Source organism: Acomys russatus, chromosome 11, assembly GCF_903995435.1.
Source record: "Acomys russatus chromosome 11, mAcoRus1.1, whole genome shotgun sequence".
Classification (NCBI taxonomy): Eukaryota; Metazoa; Chordata; class Mammalia; order Rodentia; family Muridae; genus Acomys; species Acomys russatus.
In genome coordinates, this window is record NC_067147.1 from 3448742 (window position 1) to 3474744 (window position 26003).

General features: G+C 45.3%; 1 protein-coding gene across 1 annotated transcript in view; it reads right to left on the reverse strand.

Moving 5' to 3' along the window:
• Positions 1-15136, reverse strand: part of Slc9a2 (solute carrier family 9 member A2) — an 81872-nt gene extending 66736 nt beyond the window's left edge. The window contains exon 1 of the mRNA XM_051152726.1: positions 14560-15136. Coding sequence (XP_051008683.1) covers positions 14560-14851 — 292 coding nt within the window. The 5' untranslated portion in view covers positions 14852-15136. The remainder of the gene's footprint in view (positions 1-14559) is intronic.
• Positions 15137-26003: the final 10867 nt, after the last annotated feature.

Below are 26003 nucleotides of genomic sequence, written 5' to 3' on the forward strand. Positions count from 1 at the left end.
CAGCAGTCACTACTTATTTCCAGGGCAGGGGAGATATTTGTACTCTGGCAGGTCTGTGGGGGTCAGGGTGTGGAAGGTGGTGGTTTCAGTAAGAATGGCCCCCAGAGACCCATATGTCTGAATGCTTGGTCCCCAGTTGGTGGAACTGTTCGGGAAGGATTAGGAGGTGTGGCAGCCTTACTACAGAAGGTGCGTAACTGAGGGTAGATTTTAGAGTTTGGTATGCCCGTGTCACTCCATCTCTGCCCAGTGCTTATTATCACAACACGGAACCTCTCAGCACTGCTCCACAGCCATGTCTGTCTGTCAGTGTCTGTCTGTCCACCTGTAGCCATGTCTGTGTACCTGCAGCCATGTCTGTCCAGCTGCGGACATTTCTACCCACCTGCAGCCATGTATGTCTGTCCACCTGCAGTCATGTCTGTCCATTTGCAACTATACCCCACCACCACATAATGGTCATGAATTACACTCTGAAACTGTTAGCAAGCCTCCAATGAATTGCTATATAATTTGCCTTCCTCATGGTATCTCTTCACAGTAGCAGAAAAGGAACTAAGATGCAGGAAAAAGTTTAAAAAAAAAAAAAAAAAAAGAACTTCATTGAGGAAATTCTTTTGTTTTATAAACTACCTGCAAGCATACTCTTTCATTGAGTTTTTCTCCTCCCTGTTTCTGATTACCTGAGTGGTGGCCTGTACACCCAAGCGCCTCCCGGTTGCCAGCAGCTGCAGGCCACAGGGGCTCCCACGATTGCCAGGATGGGCAGAAGCATTGTCAGGCCTCCTGGAGGAGCCACTGCCATCACAGTTATAATAGCCAAACCTGTTGCTTCATTTGATAGGCGAATGCAAAGCTGGAACTTTGCCAACTTTGCATGTGTGCCCTGAGATCTCGGAACTGTTGTGCTCGGGTAGGTAGCCTCAAAACCGAAGCCTGAAGCATCATGTGTCATCATTGCAGAGAAAGTGATGTCATCAAGTACAGGGATCACCCATTTCACCAGCCAAATGTCTATCAAACTGATCAACACTCATGGATGGCCTTATGGCAGTGGTTTACAACCTGTGGGCCATGACCCCTTTGAGGTTGCATGACCCTTTCTGCAGATGCCAAGCAGATCAGATATTGACATTATGCTCTGTAACAGTAGCAAAATTGCAGCTATGAAATAGCAATGAAACACTTTTATGGTTGGCGGGGCGGGGAAGGGGGGCGCACGGTCACCAAGAAATGAACCATCTTAAAGGATTACAGCGTTAGGAGGTTTCCAGCCATTGCCTTAGGGCGTTTGCACATGAATAAATATCAGCAGGGACAGGAGACAAGATAAGAGACGGCAGAGGAACACAGTAGATTGCAGTTGTGAAATAACCGAACAAGAAAGGAAGTCTGGCTTTAAGTGTACACATTGTAACCAGCCTGAAACAAGAGGCCTGTGTGCGGAGCCTCTGTGGAGGAAGCTTGCTGTAGCTCACTCTCACAGATACGGGCAATTAAAGGGTGCCAAAGGCTGACGAGATGAACAGCAGAGTGCAGACCCCTGGGGCCAGAGCTCTTTAACACGGACAGGATGTTTTCTGATGTCTTTCAAAACCGTGAGTCCCTTGATGAGCGGCTGTGAGCATCATCTTCCAGGCTGTGTGAAACGGAGCTCTGAAAGCTGGGTCTCAGCCTACTGAGGATGCAGCCCCAGGGTTGTCGTTGATGATGCACTCTTGCCAACCATGAAGCCAGGAGGGAAAATCAGATGGAAAAGAAGATAGCCGAATTCATTAGTGTACATCATCTACCCTATCTATTGGAAGGCAGAGGCAGAAGAAAAATCATGAGTTCTGTGCCATCCTAGGATGCAAAACCCTGTATCAAAAGTCACAAAAACTAAACCTTTCTACCTCCAACATTCCCAGCACCTATGGGACCATTAATATTCTATCATGCCTAGAAAGAGGCGCATGAGGCCCCACCCCTCCCTGAGGCCCTAAAGGCAGCTAATGGGGCAAGTGTGAGGAGGCAGGTCACATTATTCGTGGTACTGATAAGTTGTTCTCCCTAAGAAAACGGCCTTCCACGCATGCACATCTGTGCATCCCTAATCGTTTGCAGTGTGGCACACACACTGGGAGGCAAAAGAGTCTGGCACACTCTGCAGGAGTGTGGAAAGGATCAGAGAGAACAGTGGGAGATGGAATGGTCAAAGTACACACACACACACACACACACACACACACACACACACACGAAATATTTTTAATTCTTAAATAATTACACATATAGAACACACATATGGTATATTTCCACTGCCTGTGCATAAGTCCCTTAGTATAGGTACTCTGACAGCCCTGGGATGCCAGGGAAGTGCCAGAGCAGCATCATAGTGATAGCTTCTCGCACAAGGAGGGGCACACCTTGCCTGTGAGAGCCCCTACATGCAGAGCCTGGCTCGGCCTCCACCTGTTATGCCTGGCTGCTAGGCCTTCAGTTTCCAGGGAGGAACGAGCGAGGACAACGGGTGTGCGCTGCCTTTCTTCTCCATGGCAAACTAAGCAGAAGCAGACAGAGGCTTTACTTTACTCTCTCTTATGTAACGTTGGAAACTGAACTGTGTATGATTTGGATAGACGCCTACCCATAACACCAGCAGCAGGCGGCCGGCACATCTAAATAAGCAGACAACTTGAGGAGGAACAAACGGACAAAACGGGTCTCTGCAGCACGCTGTAACTCTCTGTTCTCCTGGGGCCAGCCACGTGTCTGAGGGCTTTAAGTCAGCAAGCTCGAAGCGCGGTGACTCTATTGTATTAGCAACTGACTGAAAAAGCTATCATTATGAGCATCACACTTGGAAGGTGAAAAAGTAACCCTGTGACCTCAGGCTCACAACTAGCACGTAGCACAGCTGGGATTCTGGGCAGTAGAGTAAGTGACCATTCAAGCATGTTCAGGAATAATAAGCACGCACACACACGCCACATACACACACCATACGTACACACCACATGTACACACAACACACACACATACACACATGCATGCACAGGCCACACACACACAATAAACAATGGAAAGGCCAAGACATTTGAGAGTGAAAGGGCAAATAAATAATACATGTGCCAGGACAATAAATTTAAACCACAGGTGTCATACAGGGTATTTTGTTACCTTAATTACTGTGTAATGTCAGTGAGTGTGGAGAAACAAAAAGGTTTTCTAATTATTATTCCAGTGTGTAATAATTATTTATTGAACTGTTAGTGTCTATCAGATATAGTTCCAGACAGTAAGGCAAACAGACACAGTTTTTTTCTTCAGAGACACCATGTCTTTTAATGCTTGCCACTTATATGTGGTTAGGTATGTGGCCATCTGCCATTCAGGATGGATGCATACATGCAACAAAAAAAAAAAGCATATTCAGAATTTTTCACATATAAATGTCTATTATAGTAGCCCACATTTTTGTGACCTGTGACTCCTTAACACATTAAATTGAGTCAGTACCCCTCCCTTAACCATGGGGGGGGGATATTCCAATGCCCTCAGTAAATATCTGAAATCAGACATAATACAAAACACTATTCGAGAATTATGTTTTGCATGCACATTCACATTGATGACAAACTTGAGTGCTTAAGTTAGACACAAGTTTAATAACAAATGCTACCAAAAATATAATGGCTACAATAATTTACTGTAATAATTAGGTTGGTGCAGTTATTCTCTCTTGAACATTCCTAAGATTTTATTATTAATTATGTGTGTGGGCCTGGGGATGTGCATGTGAGTGTTGGCACCTGAGGGGACGGACTTACAGGTGCTTGTGAGGCCCCCTGACATGGATGCTGCGGACAAGACTCTGATCCTCTGTAAGAGCAGAAAGTGCTCTGGACTGTGGAACCATCTCTCCAACCCCGATTATTATCTCTTGAAAGGAGTAAGAGCATTGAAAGTAATGAAATGATTCATCCCTGGCCATGCATGACCACAGGTGAATGGAGCTATGAGACAGAGACCACAGGCGGGGAGGGTTACTGTATCTCAAAGCACAAACATTCTGCATTCCCCACGTCAGTCACACACACACACACACACACACACACACACACACACCACATACAGACATACGCCACACACATACACTCACATGCACTCTCATACACACACACACACACACACACACACACACACACACACCACATACAGGCACATGCCACACACATACACTCACATGCACTCTCATACACACACACACAAACACACACACACACACACACACACACACACACACACACACACATGGTTCTGAAATTCTAGACTCTCGGTCCATCTTTGGTGTTGCTAATAGGTTCTGCCTCCTTCTTCTTTTATTCTCCCACCCAACTTAGAGGGTTGCTAGGGAGCTGTATTACTAGAGACTCTGGTCCCCACGCTGCTTCTGTGCATCATTTCCGTCGGTCCTGACAATCACCCCATGAAGGATCCAGGTGGAATTACCACTGCAGTCTGATTATACAAAGGCAGTCTAACCTAGTCAAAGAGATAACAAGGGTCAAGATGAGACTCAAGGACAGCTCTTGTCTCCAAGGAAAGGATGGGCAGGGCAGGTCCACCCAGGCACTCTGGAGACCACAGGTGAACATATGACACAGCTGGCCCTTGCAGTTTCAGGACATTGGTTCTAGAATTCCTCTCCAGCAGCAAAGGCTAGAAGTGCTCAAGTTCCTTACGCACATTAGTACAATATTTGCATAGCACTAGGCACATCCTCCCTGTACACTTTAAGACAGATCCCTAGGTGACTCATAACGCACGCGCAATGTGAAAGCAGCTTAAACAGCTATACTATAGTGTGATAATAACAAGAAAAATGCATCCACATTCAAGGCTTTGGTATAGAGCCAGCATTTCTCTAACATTTCTGATCATTTATTGCTCGAACACACAGAAGCAGGCCCCACGGACACAGAGGCCTACCAGTAATTCAATATGCTTTTTATTGCAGGAAGTGGTGAGGTAACCCCACCCAGAGATGAAGGATGGAGAGCTCGCTATGGTCCTGAGTCAAGCACTTGCCAGCTGGGCTGTCGGGGACAGTGTAGTTAAGCTCCCTGAACCTCGCGGTTTTGTCTGTGTTTTGAGACTTGGGGTGACATTTTTGCATTGCTATGAGAATGAAGTCAACATGCAGGCAGATGGCTGGCAGGACTAATGCTGTGTCCTTCTCAGCTAGTGCTGTCTTTTGAGGGAACTATGAGAGCCTCACCCATTTCTTCTCTGCGATGGGGCAAGAAAAAACAAGGCTGGTCTCATTACAGCATTCAGGTTTACAGCCTGAGGATCCTGGGAAACAAGTTCAGGAATTGCAAAGAGCAGAATTTATCAGTGACTGAGACCCAGAAATATGGAAGCGGAGCTGTTTCACTGTCCTGTGGTTGCCTGGGGAACTTGCATGCATAGGTCAATCTTGTCAGGGTGTGGTAGCACGTGCCTGTCATCCCAGCACTCTGGAGGCAGAGGCAGGAGAATTGAGAGCTCTTTGTTTTACAGAAGTCAAGAATGGCCTGACTCAAAAAAAAAAAAAAAAAAAAAAAACAAAACCAAAAACAAAACCAACAACAGCTAAAGAAAACCGTTGCACATCTCCAGAGATCAAAGCCAGGTAGGTCCTTATTAATGGCTAGACAGAAACAAACACACACTACCAACAGAGCACACACCCCTAGGCCTTCAGTGTAAGTTTCTAAAAACAATTGCTTGTTTCATTCATTTTCTCTTTTCCATGTATGCTTTTATATGCCCACATGAAGAAATAATATCAAGTGTGAGTCAGTCACAGTCACGTGGACAGCTTTAAGAGAATTACTGTGTCTCTCTGTGGAGTGAGTAGAGAGGTGGAAGAAGATAAAGACATCTTAAAACAAGGCATGAACTTTATACATCAAGATGAGAAAGCTCACAAAGGGTGATGGACAATGTCAGGAATGATTGCAGGAAGTGCCTCCATTATGATTCATTATTTTAAAAAGGCTTAATTACAACTGAGTAACCTGCAATTGAGCTGGCATCACTCACAATGACAACCCTCCCATGTCCACACATCACTTTCAGATAATAAACACACAGTACTCTCGGCTTCAGCTTCTTCTCTGCTAAAGGTGAAAGCTTTGTCGTCCACAATCTCCTCGCATCGTCAGACAGGCATACTAAAGCCAATGGGACAGAGATACAGCCCAACATGGATGAATCAAACGGAAAACCCGAGCAAGTGAAGACTCAACAGAGATCTAAGACCCAGGATGAAACACAGAACTGGGTCGCGCTAACTCTAAGGTGCTTCGGGGTATATTTTCCTCCAATACCTCCTCCACTCCTGAGAACAAGCAAGAAAATATAGATAATAAAACAAACTCAACATAGTCACACTTTATGGCTCGTTTTTTTTAAACAACGAGGGAGGTATAATTGTTCCTAATAAAACAAACTCAACATAGTCACACTTTATGGCTCATTTTTTTTAAACGAGGGAGGTATAATTGTTCCTTCTTACAAGTGAGAAGCCATCATACACCAGCCGTAAACTTTAAGCAGCGTGTGAAAATCTTCCTGTGAAGGCACTTGCACCTGAGGATGCAAATCCAATAGTCTGTTTAACCCTTGGCACCCTGTTAAAGGTGGATGGAAAGAAGAGACTCCACAGAGCCATCCTCTGAGCTTCACATTCGGTGCCTTGTCATCACACACACACACACACACACACACACACACACACACACACACGAATCAGCTAGTTACATTTTTTTAAAGTATCTCTTTTTAAAGCCTCATGCAAACTATCAGCATAGTATTAAACATTATCGATGTAGATAAATCCTCCTGTCAGTACAAATTATAACATCGATGCCTAGTGACCTGGGACAACACAGAACATAGTGTCTAGGAGATCAGAAACAAGGAAAGATATCAAAGCAAGAAATGTCAGTGGGCGTTTAGGCCACGGTGAGCCAGCGGACTTTTAGACAGGCTGCATGCATGCCCTCTCTGCTGGGACCTGATATTTTAACACCGACGTGAAAATAGGTAATAAGACTTCAGACTGGTAGAGGAAGGGCTCTTGCATAAATTCCTGACTCTCAAAGAACTACTTTGTTATATATAAATAAATAGCAGCAGAAGAAAATAGATGCCCACAGCCAGGGAAAAAGAAAAGGAAACTGGCTAATTTTCTGTGGCTCTGGGCCAGGAAGGAACTCACCTGTGCTGGAGACAGAATTCAGGGTCTGCACCACAGGACACTTAATTCACACAGGGAAGCCAAGCTGTGAAACAAATACTAAATCCCGTCACTCAAACAAAACGCTAAGAACCGTTTTGTAAGAACAAGTTATAAGGTCAACAGACTCAACCAAGCAAACATCCCTTAGTGAGGTGAGGCTCATAGTAAAAATCTACAGCCAGAATAAGACCCGAATATTTAAAATGGAAAGCTGGGAGATGTGCTAACGGAAGAACTTACACCCCAATGTTAGGGGTAAAATGTACGCTGGTGGGGACTACAAAATGAATATAAACAAGTAATTACGGAAGTAAAGAAAACTAGGTGACTGATATGAAAAACACAACTACATAGAGCAGCCAGACCTGGAAAAGTACGAAAATGTTGAAGTGATAACAATTAAGATTAGAAGTGTAAAGACTAGGCTAACTGCAAATTAGAAGCATTCTGTGGGCAGTAGGGTACATTGGAAACAAAAAGATTGGATAAAATTTTTTTAAAAATCAGTGACAGAGAAAGGAAAAGAGAAGTGAAAAAATTAAGGAAAAGGCATGTAATAAGTTCTATGGGAGAAAAATCACATAAATCCCACTAGACACTCTGAGACAACAGCCAAATATCAGAAGTAACCTGAAGCCCAAAACAAACAAACAAGCAAACAAACAGGTTGAAAAGCAAACAGCATGAAAAGTCAAATTAATTCCAAAGGCCCCAGGGCAGGGGAGCATTAAAGAAAAAAAAAAAAAAAAAAAAAGAGGGCAGAAAGCAGTGCTATCATATCTTCTAATTAAAATAATTCTAAATAAAATAACTCAAATAAATCTTCTAAATAACTCAAAACCCAGTTTAATTTTCACTGCAGAATATAATCAAATTAGTGACATTTTAAGGGCTGGGACATAACCCAGTGTCACAGCACTTGTCTAGAATGTATGAGACCCTGGATAAAGCCCATCCCACCAAGAAAAATAGTTTGGACAAGGCTAAAGACTAAGGTTCATCTTGAAGTCTTCACTGACGTTAAAATCGTCCCACATTAGTCCACACAGAACATAACAATTGAGACTGTCACAAAACCATCAGCGTACTTTCTTGATCGAAATGCAATCAATGTTGTATAAATTTTAAAAATCAAAATAAGACACAGTCTCAGGGCTGGAGAGATGCCTCGGTGTTCAAGAGCACTTGCTTTTCTTGAGGGTAGTCTGGGTTTGATTGCCAGCCCACACACAGTGACCTGTTTCAGGAGATTCCACGGCCTCTTCTGACCTCCAAGGCACATGCACTTACATGGTACACACATATACGTGCAGACAATGCACTCATGCAGAAACTAAAATTCATAAATCCAATAAAAATAAAAGAAATCTTGGTGGAAAAATGGCGTCAATGTGTTTATGAATTTAACTGTGGGAAGATGAATGACCATGGATGGAAGTCAGCATTTCAAACAAGACAGCGGACCAGAAATAGGACCGAAAGGTGCAGCTCTCTTAGTGTGCATTGCCACCATGTGAGGGAATGACGGCAGCTGACAGGGAGAGGCACATTTAATCATTCTTTTCTACACTATAAGCTATCGCTTTGATGCTGCAGGCTAAGCATGCTGTGATATGGTCCATCAAGGTGGGTTGACAATCTGTACCAACTCCTCTTTGAGTGCCCATGGTTTCCGGCTTAGCAGCAATAACGATGTCATGTGACTTATCTGGAGGGCTACTCCATTCGCATTGTTTACCTAAAATCCTCTGGCTTTGTTGTTCATTGTATTATGTTTTTATTTGTAATGAAGATTAATCCATAGAAACTTAAAGTATCCTAGATTCGTCCTGCTTGTGACTTAAGTCTTAAAAGCACACGTCCCAGCTTTGAATTTAATGAACACAAGAAAACACATATTTTAGAGGGAATGATAAAGACAAAATGGACTGCTTAGGAATTCCAATAACTGAGTAAAATATAGAACTTATTTTGCCCATTTTATTGGGTCATTTTAGCACAACCACGTGATAATTTTGGAGCTCAGATGGTCGCAAAATGTGTGTATTTGATATATATTTAAAACAACAGTAATTGTGTTTCCCGTTATTAGTGGTTTGGGGGAATTAGTCACCCCTGTGAGGCAAAAGCTGGCATACTACTAAAAACAAACTCAACAATCGATGATCTAAGCTTTCAGTTCAATGATTAAATAAGTAAGCCGATGAAAATAGGAGTAAGAAATCAACAAAAGTATGAACAAAAAATGTAAAGCTAGGAACAAATAAGCAAGAATGATTTTTAAAAATACAACAGAAAACAATAACTTGGATCGAGATGAAGAAAGACAAAAATAAAACTACTAGGGATAAAAGGAGCACAGGAATGCAGAAGGAGATCTTCACGTTCTCTTAAAAATGCTCTTTTCAAAGGTAAAAGTTCAAATGACATAAAAACATAAAGGACCAACACTGATGCAAAAGTAGACAGATAAACCAAATAGCACTATGACTGTAAATATTAAAATAATTGAATCATCATCCGAAATGTATCTATTTATCTGTAGAGTAAATTTTTATAGCCCTACAAAGAAAACGTGTGTGTGTGTGTGCATTTGTGTGTGTGTGTGTATTTGTGTGTGTGTGTGCACACGCGTGTGCTCACATGTGTGTGTTTGGGGGCTTCAAAGCACATGAAAAATCTACAAGGACTAAGTACCTCACTAATAGTAAATGAAATTATCCTTGTTAAACTTGATTTTCAATTGGAAAACAAAACAAGACAACAAAACTCTGCTATTTTAAAAACAAACACCTTATGGATGTAAGGTCCTGACGTCATTCTTTATGATGCCTGAATTAGTTCTTAGAGAGTAATGAGAGAGCTACTGCTTTCCTTTTCAGGCCAAAGATGTATGGGCAACCCGGATCACAGAGTGTGTTTTGAAGAGAAAAGAATGTGAACTGTTTGGTGGCTTTATTGGGTCAGAGCACATGCCAGCAGGTACACAGTGTGCACACCATGAGACGCAAAGACCACGAGCTTCATTCCGTGCCCTACACTCACATGGTACATCAGCTTCAAACAAACTATACAAAGCATATGGCAAATGCAAGGAGACTCTTTTTCAGAGATAAAAACATCTGTAATTCAAGAAGACACACACCTTTTGAGCCTCATGGTTTAAACTTAAGGCACCCGAAGCCCAGAACAGACACCTTTATGGGCCAAATGTATTGCTGCTTCCTAACAAGAAAAATAATAATAGTAATAGTAATAATAATAATAGTAGTAATAATAATAATAACAACTCTTTTTCCAGACAGCAAGAAAGACAGAAGTAAAAACTGCTGTGTATATTAACTCCAAGAAAAGGACAAGGGTAACTAGTGACACTCAGGTAGGAAAGGCAAACAGAGCAAGTCCTGCAAGACCCCAAAGCCGTGAAGGGGCACACAGGAAGCCTGGAACAAAGAAGAGAGGTTAGTTAGTTTACAAGTGAGAGCTCTGTCCCCGAATCTCGAGAAGAAATAGAATGAATACACAGCCATATTCACTCAGAGCAAGCCCAACCCTCAATAGTCCAGGTTAGAAAGAAAGCAAAGCAGACAGCTGTAAAGCAACCAAGAACCTGCGCAGCTTCTTCCTCCATGTTTCCTTTACTGTCAGCTTGGAACTCAATCCTTGCATACAAGATGCAGCAGGCAAAGTATGTGGGTTACGGGACAAAAATAAAACTCAGTGAATTTCCAGAAACTCATGCACAGTGAGATTCCAACGTACATTCACGGGGACCTAACGAAAGGCAAGGCAGACTGAAGTCGCTACACTCCTTTCCTCATTCAGATAAACTGTTTCATATAGTTCCATCTCATCCCTGCTAACATCAAACGTTCAGGAAATGTTATAATCACAGAACGACATCTCTAGCCAAACAGTTATGAGTTGATTTTGCCCCAATAACCAGATAAAAGAATGAGAAGATAAGTTGAATTATGCCTTTTACAGAACAACCAAATGTGCTTTCTGATTTCTAAGAGTCCTTCCACGACCCAAAGCAGTGCAGTGTAGATAGTGGTTCTAAGTTCATCACCAGGGTTCAGCCCCCATCCCCCTGCAAATGATACTGGGTTCAACCTGTCCATCTTTGTTTAGATGAACCTCTGGTAGCATTTCTCTCTGTTCTCTGCAGCAGGCAGGTTCTGGCACACCGGGTACTTCCATTAAAATGTTCCCAAACAGAAACCCCGGGTTCTGTGAGTCAGTAAACTTGTGCCACCTCAGAAACTCATATCCCTCCCACGTGTGTTGAACTCACCATCTTCCCAAAGTGTGTACAACTTAGGCTGTCCACGTACACTAACCACCCTGCAATACACACACCAAACAAAAGGTTTCAAACACACACACACAAAAACAACTTTTTAAAAAGCCTCTTTAATTTTCTAACAAACTTTACTATTTAAAAAAAAACCCCTTCAAATAAATAAAAACATCACCCACTGACGTTAACCAGATTCAAAGTCTATGTAACCCAACGACAGCAAATGCAGTTGAAACTGACACTGGAACAAACTGTGAAGCTGGGAAGACACAAAGGCAACGCTTTTCTAGTCTTAGTCTGCACCGATTTGTTGGTTTTGCTGGTAGATAAGTGCATAAACTTGATTAAATACTCAAAATGTACATTTGTATCAGGAAGTTGCACAGTTTCTCTCACGGAACTTAATTTGCTGGCCTGTGAACGCATTCTGCAGTACCGGGGCAGTCTTACTCAAAGCGAAGGGTCTGTGGGGATGCTGGAGAAAGGCTGGAGGATACCTGGGAGGGAGCCTTGGGTGTATCTGGGTATTTGAACATCCTTCCAGAAGCAGCCAAATAGGCAAGTGGCGGCGGCCAGGTTATAAATGAGGAGGAAAAGCGACTCGGACCAAGAGCATTTCTAATGTGAAATCTCCACTTTCTGCCCTGAGCTCTATTTCCTTCCCCCTACATCAGGGAGTTGGCACCTGGCCTCTGGGACCTCTCTCTGAAGAGGAGACAAGAACACTGTGCCGTCACCTCTGCCCTGCCTCAGTGGCCAGAGAAATACAGAATCCAGGGAAGGCAGATGGACTGGGAGAATACACGTCCAATCTAGAATGACCATGGTCAAATCCAGCTCTGTGAGGGCAGAAATAGCAGCCTGTGAAACAGAAGCGGGCGGGGGTAATTTAGTACACTGAGCTAAGGACATGGTTAACAGACACATAAAAAGTGCCTGCAAACTTTGACTCACACACGCATGGACACTTCTTAACCAAATACCAGACAATTAAGATGATGGCGTCCATCAAGATGAATGGCATACCACAGCTAGGGTGAACGAGTGCCAAAAGGCCACCCAAGAGAAGAAGAGCTTCCGGGGTTATGACAGGAGGCAAGAGGCAGAGGCAGGGAAGACAGTGGGAAAGCAACTGAAGTGCCAGCAACAGTGTAGCTACTTCTTCTAGGCCTTCATGGTGGCCGCTGTCACCACTAGCATGCCTGCCTCACCGGTAAGAAGAAAGAACAAATCCAGCCTCGCCTAACCCTCACTCCAGGCCCTCCTGCCTGGATCTTGTCTCTCCACCCACCAGCAAAGTTTTCCTCACGTCTCAGCTTCCTCCTCCCCAGAGCAGGGCCGTCATATCTCCCCAGGAAGAAAGCCGTGGAAATGAGGGATAATGAATTTAAGTGCCCACTAGCGGCTGTTATTAGTGTAATTAATCTGATTAAAACAATCAGGAGTGAGACCAGAAGAGGGTGTTATAGAGGAGAAAACCAGTAATGGAAGAGGGCACACACAGGCACCCCCTCTGGAGGCCCTGACTCAGGCAGGGCAGCAGCCCAGAGCCAATCTCCCTGTCTGCAGTTGGTGGGTCCAACTTTGTCGTTCACAGTGTGAACTTCCCAGTTTGAGAGGGTTCACACACGCACTCCCTACAGGGCAGGGATGCTGTGAGGAGTATGTGAAGAGATAGCATCTCAGGCTATTATTAGAGGCCATGAGTTTATGTGCCTCTTTGCTTGATAAGGAAGTCTGTGGTCCTTATACCATTGCTCAGATGGAATTAAAACACTCAGCTGGCAAGACATGCCAGAGCCAGCAATTCTGGACTGCGAAGTCATTATGTAGTTCAGGACACCTTTGCCAGCCACCATCATAGGCTGATGGATTTAATCTAACCTCAGGAGTCAACTTCAGGCTTAACTTGGAAGTTCTGCACTCCTACAAACTATCTCCGCCACCCGCCTGGACCACTCCTTTTCCCGTCACACTCTGCATCTCTCTCGAGAATGATGTTTCTTGTGAGCAGCTTCCACTGAGCAGACTTGTCATCCTTAAAAACAGTCTGTGTGGGTCTGGCAAGGATGTGACCTCTGCATGTATCCACACCGCCTTTGCAGGACGCCTCTGCCTTGGAGCACTTCCTGTGTTGTGATCACTGGTACCTCTTCTCCCCCCCCCCCACCCCCCCCCCACCCCACACACACCCCTCATCAGTAAGTTTCCCTAGAATGGCAAGGATGTATGAAACCCTGCATCCCAAAAGGGAATGCATAAAGCATAGGGGACACTAATGGGACAGCAATAGTTAATATACCTTAATACAGAATGAAACTGTGAGTGAGACCTATGACGGTGTGGGCAGGTTATCAAATGAGAAAACAGGTGCTGAGTTTTTTTATTTCAGTTTAAGAATTGGGGATGGTGGGGCAAGTGGGTTTGTTATTTGCGAATAACTATTCTCACTGGCTTCAGTTACTGCTAAAGAAAAAGCTTTCTAGAGAGTGACAGGCCCAGAGAGAAGGCATGGGCACTGGCATCGCAGCTGTGTGAACTCAGGTGTCCATGGTCCCAATCTAAGTGTCCTCAGTCAGGAACCTAGGAAGGCTCTGTGTCAGGCCAAGACACTCTCCCCTATCCAACATCTTGCCTAATGCTGGTTTCCACTTCCCCTCTCTTCTCTACTTTTCTCCTCTCCACAACGCAACCTGTCCGTCTACACACAGGTCTCCCTCAACTTTGGCACAGAGCTGTCAAACTTGACCTGCAAAGCAGACGTCAGCAGTGAGTCCCTATAGTGGCCAGTCTTTCCCAAGCTCTCCAAGGACAGTGTAGGATTAAAAACAGGGGATCTTTCAACCCACAGAAACTAATCTATCTGCCCAAGGCTGCCCTGGTACAGGAGGAGGTGGCCACTATCTGGGACCAACTACTTGCCTACTTGGCGGGTCACCCGCACCAGAAACCCAGCCCCCACCCACGGGGGCAGTTCGCTTACCAATCTTGGCCAACGAGGCCAGTAGGATCCACAAAGTGATCTCGAAAGGGATTTGCACGTGGGGGTAATCCAGGGTGAACACGGGCAACCGACTTTCCTCGAACGGCGTCGTTCCCGGGGCCACCACGCTGGCGGGGCTTGGCGGGTTCGAGCTGGCACCTCTAGCCCTGGTCGCGTCCAGCAGGGTCTCAGCCAGCGAGCTCGCAGGCACTGCCACCTGCAGAAGCAGCAGCAGCAGACAAGACAGTGGCGCCCGCATGCTGCGCGCGGTGCCGGTGCCTGAGGGGCCCATGGGGTCGGCGACTTAGAGCGCAGCCGAGGACGCCGCCAGTGTAAGGATCTGGGTGCCCTCAGCGCATCGCTCAGGGACAGCGCTACTAACTCAACGGGACAGCGAGAGTACCACGCCACCTCCGCCACCCGGCCAGTTCCTGCAGCCAGCGAGCTCAGTCCTGCCTGTGAAGCGCGCAGAGCCAGGGAAGGGAGCGCGCAGCGACAGGAGGCCACTGCGTGGTCCCTTGGCCGCCGCGTTCAGCCGCCGTCCGCTGCCGGCGGTCCTCCCATGCCTGGCAGCTGCAGGCCCTGCCCCGGGCGGCCCGAGGGCGGGCGGGGACGGGGGCGGGGCGGGCGCGGCGCCCAGTCGGCAGGAAGGGAGGACGCAGGGACCCGGCGTTACGCACACCTGCCGCAACCAGCGATCGACGCGGGGGCGAGGGTCGCGCTGCTCTCTAGATGGCACCGGAATCCAAGACCCACTACCCCCGGTAGTCCACGAGTTGTAGGTGCAATAGGTGCGCGGTGCGCACGGTGGCCTGAGCTGTCCCCGCCCCGGAGGCAGCGTCGGCCCGTCCATCAGGGCTGGGACCGACGCGACCCACGCGTCGCGCCCTGCCCCCTCCCCCCACAGGCTCCTGCAAGGAGACACCCCGGAGCGCTGGCACGCGAGGAGGCGCCGCGGGCTCAGGCAGGGAGGCGACGCCGGGCGCGACGGAACCTAGGAGCCTTTACCGGTGCTGCAGAGACTGACTCACGGAGACCAGCCGTTCGAGTCCTTGGAAAGAGGAGAAGAGCTGCGATTCGCACCCCTTAGGAGAAAAGCACTTTGAACACAGCTTGTTCTCTGCGCACCGAAACTCCCGGTTGAGAACTCGGCGTTCCCACGCTCCCCCGGAACCCTTGTCTTTCCACTTCTCCACTCATTGTTAACAGTGAGGACTCAACTTTTCTTCCCCCACCGCCTCCAAGCTTTGAGTGTCGGGTGTGTGTGTGCGGGGAACTCTGTTTTTAGGGTTCGAGGTGAATCTGTCCAAGGGCATCAGAAACATAACTATTTTGTGGAAAACCAGTGATTTGCCTAGCTTAGATGGACTTGTTTGGCTAATTACAGGACCGGCTGCGGTTTGGAAAAGCAGGATTCCTCCAGCGCCAACTGGCCCATCTCCTGAGCCCAATCTTCCGCAGGGGCCTTGCCAGGTGCCTTGCCTGCCATCCCACTGTACCGGTGTCCTTACTGTGCGAAACTGAAAGGAAAGCAAACCATTGCCTCTCAGCTAACCCACGCAGTTTCCCCTAAAAGTATAAAATAAGATCTTATTTTCCATATGGCTCCTGCTCTCGCACACCCTTCGTTCTAACACAGGGAGACGGTTTGTTTCAAAGTTCTAACAGAATCTGTGAGATGTCAGTCAGCAGAGGCCACCTGAGGAGAAGCAAGCAGGGAACTTTGAACCTTGGAAAGGCAGGGACCAGTCCAAGCCGGAAGGAATGATTCTCAGGGCTGACACAAAATGGACACAGAATCCCTCTGTTGATGCGTTCTCAGCTATCAGGTTTTCAGATGTGAAGTCGAACTGGTTGTGAAGATATTTCTGTTTCCTTGTAACAATTCACTGAAACATCCAGAGCTCAACTCCTTTCCCTCATTGCCCGGCATTTGTTTGACCATGATGCCCTGTTCCCCACCCCACCCCACCTTTCTTAGAAAGGACTTCCAGACTCGTGTGCTTTTCTTCCTTCCTTCCTTCCTTCCTTCCTGAATTTTGTGTATCTCCGGAGGAGGCGCTGAGCAAGTATTTCCACTTGAAGTTTTGGTTATCACAAATACCAAAGCCGGAAGGGAGACACTGTATCTATTTTATGGGTGACAAACTGCACAGGCATGAATACTAGAACCAACTTTTCATTAAAGATCTAGAAGGAATCCATACACAGGCCTGACCTGGCCAAGGCTGGTTCCACCCCACTCTACCAATTCCAGGATATTGATCAAGTAGGACAATAAAGAATATTTTAAAGGTTGTTTAAAAATATAGCTTTTAATATGCTAAAGTTCTGTAGAAAGTAAGTCAAGCAGCCAAGTTCTGCAGTGTGGTAATGTCACAGGAGGACAAACACTTAGACAGTTATTCCTAGGCATTGTGATGTCATAGGAGGGAAAGTATACAATCATACAGTTATTCCTAGGCATTGTGATGTCACAGGGGGCAAGCACACATTCAGTTATACCTAGACACTGTGACATCACAGGAGGGCAAGCACATAGTTATTCTTGGGTGTTGTGACATCACAGGGGGGCAAGCACACAGACAGTTATTCCTAGACATGTGGTCATGGGCCCTTAAGAAATGCTTACTGTGCATCATAAGATGAGTGGCATTCCACATTGCTACCTACAGTAACCATATGGCTAATAGGTGCTGGAGTCAACATAATCTATATACCTCCACTACTGCAAAGACTATTCGGGTTTTGTTAAATTTGAGAAATCTTTTTATTCAGTCTCATGAGTGAAAGATGAGAGCTAAAGAGCAGCCTCCTGGGGCTGGGCAAACAGTTCATTGGATAAAGCAATGTCCTGCCAGCACACGGGCCTGGATTTGAACCCCAGAACCCACGTGGAGCTGGGTACTGTATTGTATACTTGTGAGCCGGTACTCCTCTGGAGAAAGAGGAGCTGAGACAGCAGGATCCCCAGGTGCTCCCAGGAGTGAAATCCTGCCGAATACACCAGTGATTGTCCTATGAACTTCAAACATGTACCATGTATGCCTACACACACACACACACAGGCATGCACATGTGCAGGCACACATGTGTGCAGGTACACATACACACACAGATGCACAGACACACACACACACACACACACACACACCTATGTTACCAATGACTTGGCCATTTCTACAAAGGGTCCTCTGGAGGAGCTCAGTCCCTGAGACCCCTGCTTACAGTTGTGGAACAAACAAACAAACAAAACAGTCAGATATTGTCTTTACTAATTCAAACCTGTTCGGGCCATTCTTAGTACCATTTTAAAAGACTCAAATCCCACAGTGATTTACCCAGGCTGACCAGTGTTTCTCCCCACATTGCTCTTCTCCAACCCTCATGCTCTGTGAATGGTTCCGCTTACTGTTACTGCAGGACCTTTGCCCATTCTGTTCCTGGGACAAAGGAGCTTTTCCTCATTATTTTTCTTACACCTTGTTGAGTTGTTTTTGGAGGACTCAGTTCACACGTAAGTGAGAGACTCCAGGGAGTCTCACCTAACACCCGCCCTAATGCCCTTAGATAGCTCATGTACGTTTTCAGCAAGTAAGCATTGTACTTTCCCCACACTACACAGTGTAAAGGCCCTGACGAGAGCTTCGTCTTTTTGACGCAATTTGCTCTTGAAGAACATGAGAAATGCCAAGCACATGTTGGATCGATTTAAGTATGATCTGACATGAAGCCATCAGGCTTTAGTCCTTTCTCAGGGTGGCTCCCTCAGACGCATGACAGACACTAGGTCTATCTGCCTCAAAGGGACTCATTTCTAATTAGTGTTCTCTGGTTCAAACTCAGGGCTTCACGTCTCCATCCTTCCTGGCTGAGATGCTGTGGGATCCTACTGCACTCTAGATCTTTCCAGAAATTATAATTACAGATCTGAGATCCCTTGAGTAACACCAAAGTGCTTATGATTTTCTCCATGAAACTCTGCCTCCATCCACTCTTCGCCCATACTGGTCTGTTAGAATATCAGTGCAGTCAGCAGAGGTCTTTGACAGGAACTGCTCCTGAGTTGAAGTCTTCAAGCAGGTCAGTGTCCCGGGACTATTTTAAGATGAAGAATGGGAAAGTATTCCGCACTCTTTCTAGATGCAAGAAAAAAACAGCTAGGAAAGTAATCCTAAATCAGCGTGAAAGAACATGTCAAATAAATAAATAAATAAATAAAAATGTTGATATTGGAGCCATCACTGGACAACGACCCCAGCTTTGGACCCCAGCCTCCACTTCAGCATCCTCAGAAGGATGCTAGGTTAACAGCCATAAAGAGCTTGGGGTAAGGGAAAGAAGAGCGGAGATACCCCCCCCCCCCCCGAGAATCTTGCACGTGAAGAAACAGCCTAGGGTTCCATAACCTATAAAGTGTGCAAATCTCTCTTTGCAAGTATTCCAGAAGTCTGAGTATGTTATGACTGCCTCGCAGGTGATGGGGCAGTGAACTTCCTGTGAGTGGCAGTGGCTCCCTGGTGCCACAGCAGGGCGCCAGCACTCTCCCCACAGGTTAGTGCCTACTGCAGGTCTAGTAAACCAGCCTGGCTAGATGAATGGCCAGGAAACTCAGACTGTCTCTATACTAGACAGTGTTGGCTCAGGATCTGCATTCCAAAATACACAGGACCAGGAGTGTTGAGATTTAGGATTCCTCCACCCCCCAACCCATGTATTTAGGGATATTTGAATGAATCTAACATGCTGTTTAGCATGCTTGTGCTTTCACCGTGAGTCTTGACATTAGGTCAGTTTTCTACTTCTGAACTAAAGTAACTAAAATTAAGTGCATTCCTCTCTCTCTCTCTCTCTCTCTCTCTCTCTCTCTCTCTCTCTCTCTCGTTTTATTTTATTATTTTTTAAGGTGGATAGATTTTTTAGTAATACATACACATCAATGATTAATTTCACATTCAAAGATCCAAGGTCTATAATTAACAGAAATTGTGATATCTGGAGAAGTTTGGTACTTAGGCACAGTACAGTAAGAAAGTGAGGTGCTTCTTCAGAAATCCTCTGGTGGTCACCTTGGGCATTCCTCTCTTTTTGACCAAAGATTTGTCTTTCACTCAACAGAGAAATGATTTCTTATTGAGGAATTGCCTTCTGCAGACTTGAATTCACAAATAAAAATGATCCTCTCGAGACTGAATTCTCAAGCTCTGTGCAGGTAATCCAAGAGGACATTGAGGTTCTGAGCTGCTGTTCTGTGCTCTGCTCATCCTTCATAAGATGAGTGGCTTGGAGAAAGATGTTTTCCTTTATAAAAGGATTTTAAAGCCAAAGACTCTAATATAAGGCATCTGTGTGAAAGGGACGCACAGGCCCACCATGCGTCCTGTGAGGTTCCCTGTGAGAGGAAGGGTGCTTCGCGTTCCCTAACTCCCCATGCACCATACGCACTCTGAGATATAAGACAGTCAGAGGGCAAAAAGACAACCCTTGGGACCTTCAGACTGTATCCTGTGATCAGATCACACAAAGGCACATTGCTCCTCAACTCACCAACTATCCAGTCTCTCCTTGCCTTCCTGGGACCTGCAACTAAAATACTGTGTCTTTGGCCCAATGAGGAAACTTCAAGAGCTCATGAGAAACAAGTTTCTGAGACAGTAGTGGAAAACTAAGCGCATCTTTACAAATGTGTACCTTGCCAGCTGGTCTAGAACTTAACCGACTGATATCACATCAAAAAACCTGATCAGACCTACTGCTGTGTTTCACGTCTCTCAGAAGTTCATGACTTGGAGACTCCGTATTCAGATTAGCAGTTCTGAGAAGCAGGACATAGGGCAGGCGATTAGATCAAGAAGGCTGAATTGCTGGTAAGAGGCTGTTCAGGTCATAGAATAAGACGTCAGCGGCTTACCTCAGGAGTGGGCTCTGTGAAAGGGGAGCTCTTCCTGGAACACTTGCTCTGTCTCACATTGTTGTCTTCTGCCATATTTAGAAGCAGCAAGAGTAATAACGTGTGCTTTAACAATTCTAGTCTGAGGCATTGCACTATAGCAACAAAAACAAAAACAAAACAAAAACAAAAGATACTTGCAAACGCAATCCTAGAAATACAGCATAAAGAATATAGAGACTATAAAATTTAAAGTACATGAGTCTTTGGAGCCAGGCCCAGTGATGTAGGCTGTAATTGCAGCCATGGGAGGCTGAGACAGGGGACTACCCGTTGAAGGCCAAAGATGATGACGGTGGTGGTGGTGATGAGGGTGGAGATGGAGATGAAGATGACATGAATGTTGAGCTTCCTGTTATTAATTTATAAGTAGGTAAGATTTGTTTGGGCTCATAGTTTCAGAGATTTCAGTCTACTTCTGTCGGGAACAGCACTGGTATAGCACAGGAGCATAGTTTGGTGGGAGTACATCATAACAATTTGCCTGCTGGAGGCTGAGAAACAAAGAAGGAATGAAGAATACACCAAAGCCCCAGTATTCTCACACTAGCAATGTGCCCCCTACCAGACTCCACATCAGAAAGGTTTTATTACCCCCAAGAGCACCAGATTGGGGACCAACTTTTAGAATATGGACCTTTGACAGGACGCTGAAGAGCCTGTGACACCAATGGTCCCACATGATAAGCATTATTTCCAGAGCTTTAGGAAATAGGAAAGTTGAGACTCAGAAAAGCTTAAGTTACTTAACCCCAACATCTGGTACCCAAGCAGTAGGTCCCGTTCTACTCTTGTAGACTGTACATACAAAACCATGGCAGCACATAGAATGAGAATGTGATGGAACACACACACACACACACACACACACACACACACACACACACACACAGAGCATCAAAGATCTTGGGAAATGGAGAAGATGCAGAGACCTCAGCACAAAGGACTCTGGAGGCCCTAGCAGGGTTGTGCATCCACAGGAAAGGAAACAGTCAGAAAGTTGAGAAGAACTGTGCTTGAATGGCTTCTATTTTAAATGCATTTCACCTACTCTTGAACTTAGGGGGGGGGGCTTAAAGCAACAAGAACTAACTGGACACATCCTTATAGACTTGTGCAATGCAGGCAGGAAATGGCACCAATGGCAGAATGTGGCAACAATGAGGACCGAAGAAGTGGCTAGATTTAGGAGATACTTTAACTCTGCTTGTATTTTGAAGACAGTTTCATATTGTGACTAGAAAGGTCAGATGCAGAATGTAAAAACAAAAAAAAAATCTTATCTTTTATTGTTGTTTTTATTTGTTGTTTATTTGTTTGAGACAGGGTTTTTCTGTATAGCCCTGGATGCCCTAGACTCACTTTGTAGACCAGGCTGGCATCAAATTCACAATGATCAGCCTGCCTCTGCCTCCTGAGTGGTGGAATTAAAGGTATGTATCAACATGCCTGGTGGAAAATTTAGATTGATTTATGTATTGTTTATACAGTGTTCTGCCTGCATGTGTGCCTGCACTCCAGAAGAGGGAACCAGATCTCATCATAGATGGTCATGAGCCACCATGTGGTTGCTGGGAATTGAATTCAGGACCTTTGGAAGAACAGCCAGTACTCTTAACCTCTGAGCCATCTCTCCAGCCCTGAATCTTATCTTTTTAATAAGAGTTTTAACATACTTATTTTTAATCACATGTATACATGTGTAGTGGCATGACTGTGGAGGCCAGAGAGAGCATTGGATCTCTGAGCTGGAGTTATAGGTGAGTGTGCATCACCTGATGTGGTTTCTGGGATCCAAACCCCGGTCAATTCAATGAGCAGTTGATGCATTGAACCAGTGAGCCTCTCTCCAGCCTCCAAGAAATACATCTTACATGTTGATTGTAAGTTAATCTTGCTCTCATGCAGTGAATAGTGAACTTGCCCTTTAAAGTGCTGAAGAAAGAAGGGTGCACTTTGTGTAGATACTAGGAATTTTGGTGGTGTTAAAGTATAAGACATAACGTCTTTTATGTAAGTCTAGATGTTTGCTACCTCTAAGGAGAAGTATCAAAGAAAATTAAGTAATGAGGTTTGGAGTCTTTGTGAATCTCAGGACGGGCATGCCAAGTCCCACATCACCAGCCAATGGATTGCTATATTAATTACAGATAAAATACCACTGTGATTACAGAAGAACCTAAGCCCTAAGTGATCAGCTGGGAGTTAAAATTCTACTTTTATGGCTTTAATAAGTAGAATTTCTCATCATTTTAAAGTCTGATCCACACTGGTAAAGACAGGTTGTGATTTACATAGTCATTCAGGGCTGTCTTAGTTACTGTTCTATTGATGTGAAAAGGAACCATGACCAACACAATTCTCACAACAGAAAGCAATTAATTAGGAGCTTGCTTATAGTTTTAGAGGGTATCATAGCAAGAAGCAGACAACTAAGAGCTTTACATCCTGATCTGCAGGCAACAGGCAGAGAGAGAGAGAGAGAGAGAGAGAGAGAGAGAGAGAGAGAGAGAGAGAGAGAGAGAGAGAGAGAGAGAGAGAGAAGAAACTGGGCTTTTGAAACCTCAAAGCCCACCCACAGTGACAGGCTTTCTCCAAAAAGGTCGTATCTCCTCCAATATGGCCACACCCCCTAGTCTTTCCTTAGTACCAACTGGGTACTAAGCATGAAAATGAATGACTCTATGTGGGCCATTCTCATTCAAACCAGCACATTCCACTCCCTGGACCCCAGAATCTTGTAGCCATATCATAATGCAAATGCATTCATTCCAACTTCAAAAGTCACCATAGTTCTTCCATCTTAGCACTGTTTAAAAGTTTAAAGACTCAAAAAAAAAAAAAAAAAAAAGTTTAAAGACTCTGGTTGGCGCATTAGTTTGTGCAGGCACCCCTGGGTCCAGATCTACCAAGCTTGATGGTCTCCCTATGGAGCTCTTGACCCCTTGGGTTCCTTCCATTTCCTCCACCCTTCCATACAACTCACAGCGCTTTGCCCAGAGTCTGGCTGAGAGTCCTAGTATCTGTCCTAATTCCCCACTAGATGGAGTCTCTCAGACAACATCTATGTTGGGCTAATATCCACTTATAAGTATATACTATACATGTCTTTCTGGGTCTGGGTTACCTCACTGAGGATAATCTTTTTTTTTTTTTTTTAATTTGTTCAGTAACTTTTAATAATTAATTTATTCTTGTTACATCTCAATGTTTATCCCATCCCTTGTTTCCTCCCATTCTTCCCTCCCCCCCCCCCATTTTCCCATTATTCCCCTCCCCTATGACTGTTCCTGAGGGGGATTACCTCCCTCTGTATATGCTCATAGGGTATCAGAGAATGTTCTGACCATTGGCTAGATCTGGGTAGGGGTTTAAAGTTTACCGCCTGTATTGTCCTTGGCTGGTGCCTTAGTTTGAGCGGGACCCCTGGGCCCAAATCTGTCTATCATAATGTTCTACTTGTAGATTTCTAGGACCCTCTGGATCCTTCTACTTTGCTATTCTCCCATGCTTCTCTCATCTAGAGTCCCAATAGGATGTCCTCCCCTCTGTCCCAGTTTCCTGGTAAGTGAAGGCTTTCGTGGGACATGCCCCTTGGGTTAGTATGCAGATATAAGTGAGTATATACCATTTGAGTCTTTCTGCTTCTGGGCTAACTCACTCATTATGATCATTTCAAGCTCAATCCATTTATCCACAAATTTCGGGAATTCCTGATCTTATCTAATTCCATTCATTTGTCTGCAAATTTCAAGATTTCCTTGTTTTTGTTAGCTGAAGAGTATTCCATTGTGTAAATGTACCACAGTTTCTTTATCCATTCTTTGGTTGACAAACATCTGTTTCCAGATTCTGGCTATGACGAATAAAGATGCTATGACATAGTTGAGCAAATGTCCTTGTGTGGTGGAGAAGCTTTCAGATATATGCCCAGGAGTGGTACAGCTGAGTCTTGTGGTAACTCTATTCCCAATTTTTTAAGAAAGCACCAGATTGTACAAGTTTGCACTCCCACATCCTCACCAGCATGTGCTGTCACTTGAGTTTTTTATCTTAGCCATTCTGATGGGTGTAAGGTGGGCATTGCTTGCAGAGAACCTAGACCCCCTGTTCAGATGTAGTCAGTGGACAGCTCATTCTCCATGTGGGACAGTCGGAGTGGGGGAGCTGGAGCAAGTTCTGCCTCTGACATGAACTCTGGTGCCTGACATGTGATCACTGCCCCTTTGCAGGGTGCACACAGAGGAAGGGAATGTAGGCTGTCTGGATGAGACCTGATAGGCTGTGGTAAGATGGTAGGGGAAGAGGCCCCCCCTCCAGTCAGTCAGAGGTCTAGGGGAGGGGAATAGGGCAGAAGAGAGGGAGGGTGGGAAAGGAACAGGAACGGGAAGATGCAAGCCAGGGAATAACAATCAGCCTGCAATGTGAATAAATTATAATAAATAATTTCTTTTTAAAGTACAAAGTCTCTTCTGAGGCTCAAGGCAATCTCTTAACTGTAAGCCCTGAAGATGGAGGAGATCACATACTCACAACATACAGCATTGTACAGCATCACAGGGTACACGTTGTACAGTGTCACAGGAAACACATTGTACAGCATCACAGGGTACACGTTGTACAGTGTCACAGGAAACACATTGTACAGCATCACAGGGTACACGTTGTACAGCGTCACAGGAAACACATTGTATAGCATCACAGGGTACACGTTGTACAGCGTCACAGGAAACACATTGTACAGCATCACAGGGTACACGTTATACAGCGTCACAGGAAACACATTGTACAGCATCACAGGGTACACGTTGTACAGTGTCACAGGAAACACATTGTACAGCATCACAGGGTACACGTTGTACAGTGTCACAGGAAACACATTGTACAGCATCACAGGGTACACGTTGTACAGTGTCACAGGAACACATTGTACAGCATCACAGGGTACACGTTATACAGCGTCACAGGAAACACATTGTACAGCATCACAGGGTACACGTTATACAGCGTCACAGGAAACACATTGTACAGCATCACAGGGTACACGTTGTACAGCGTCACAGGAAACACATTGTACAGCATCACAGGGTACACGTTGTACAGCGTCACAGGAAACACATTGTACAGCATCACAGGGTACACGTTGTACAGCGTCACAGGAAACACATTGTACAGCATCACAGGGTACACGTTATACAGCGTCACAGGAAACACATTGTACAGCATCACAGGGTACACGTTGTACAGCGTCACAGGAAACACATTGTACAGCATCACAGGGTACACGTTATACAGCGTCACAGGAAACAATTGTACAGCATCACAGGGTACACGTTGTACAGCGTCACAGGAAACACATTGTACAGCATCACAGGGTACACGTTGTACAGCGTCACAGGAAACACATTGTACAGCATCACAGGGTACACGTTGTACAGCGTCACAGGAAACACATTGTACAGCATCACAGGGTACACGTTTACAGCGTCACAGG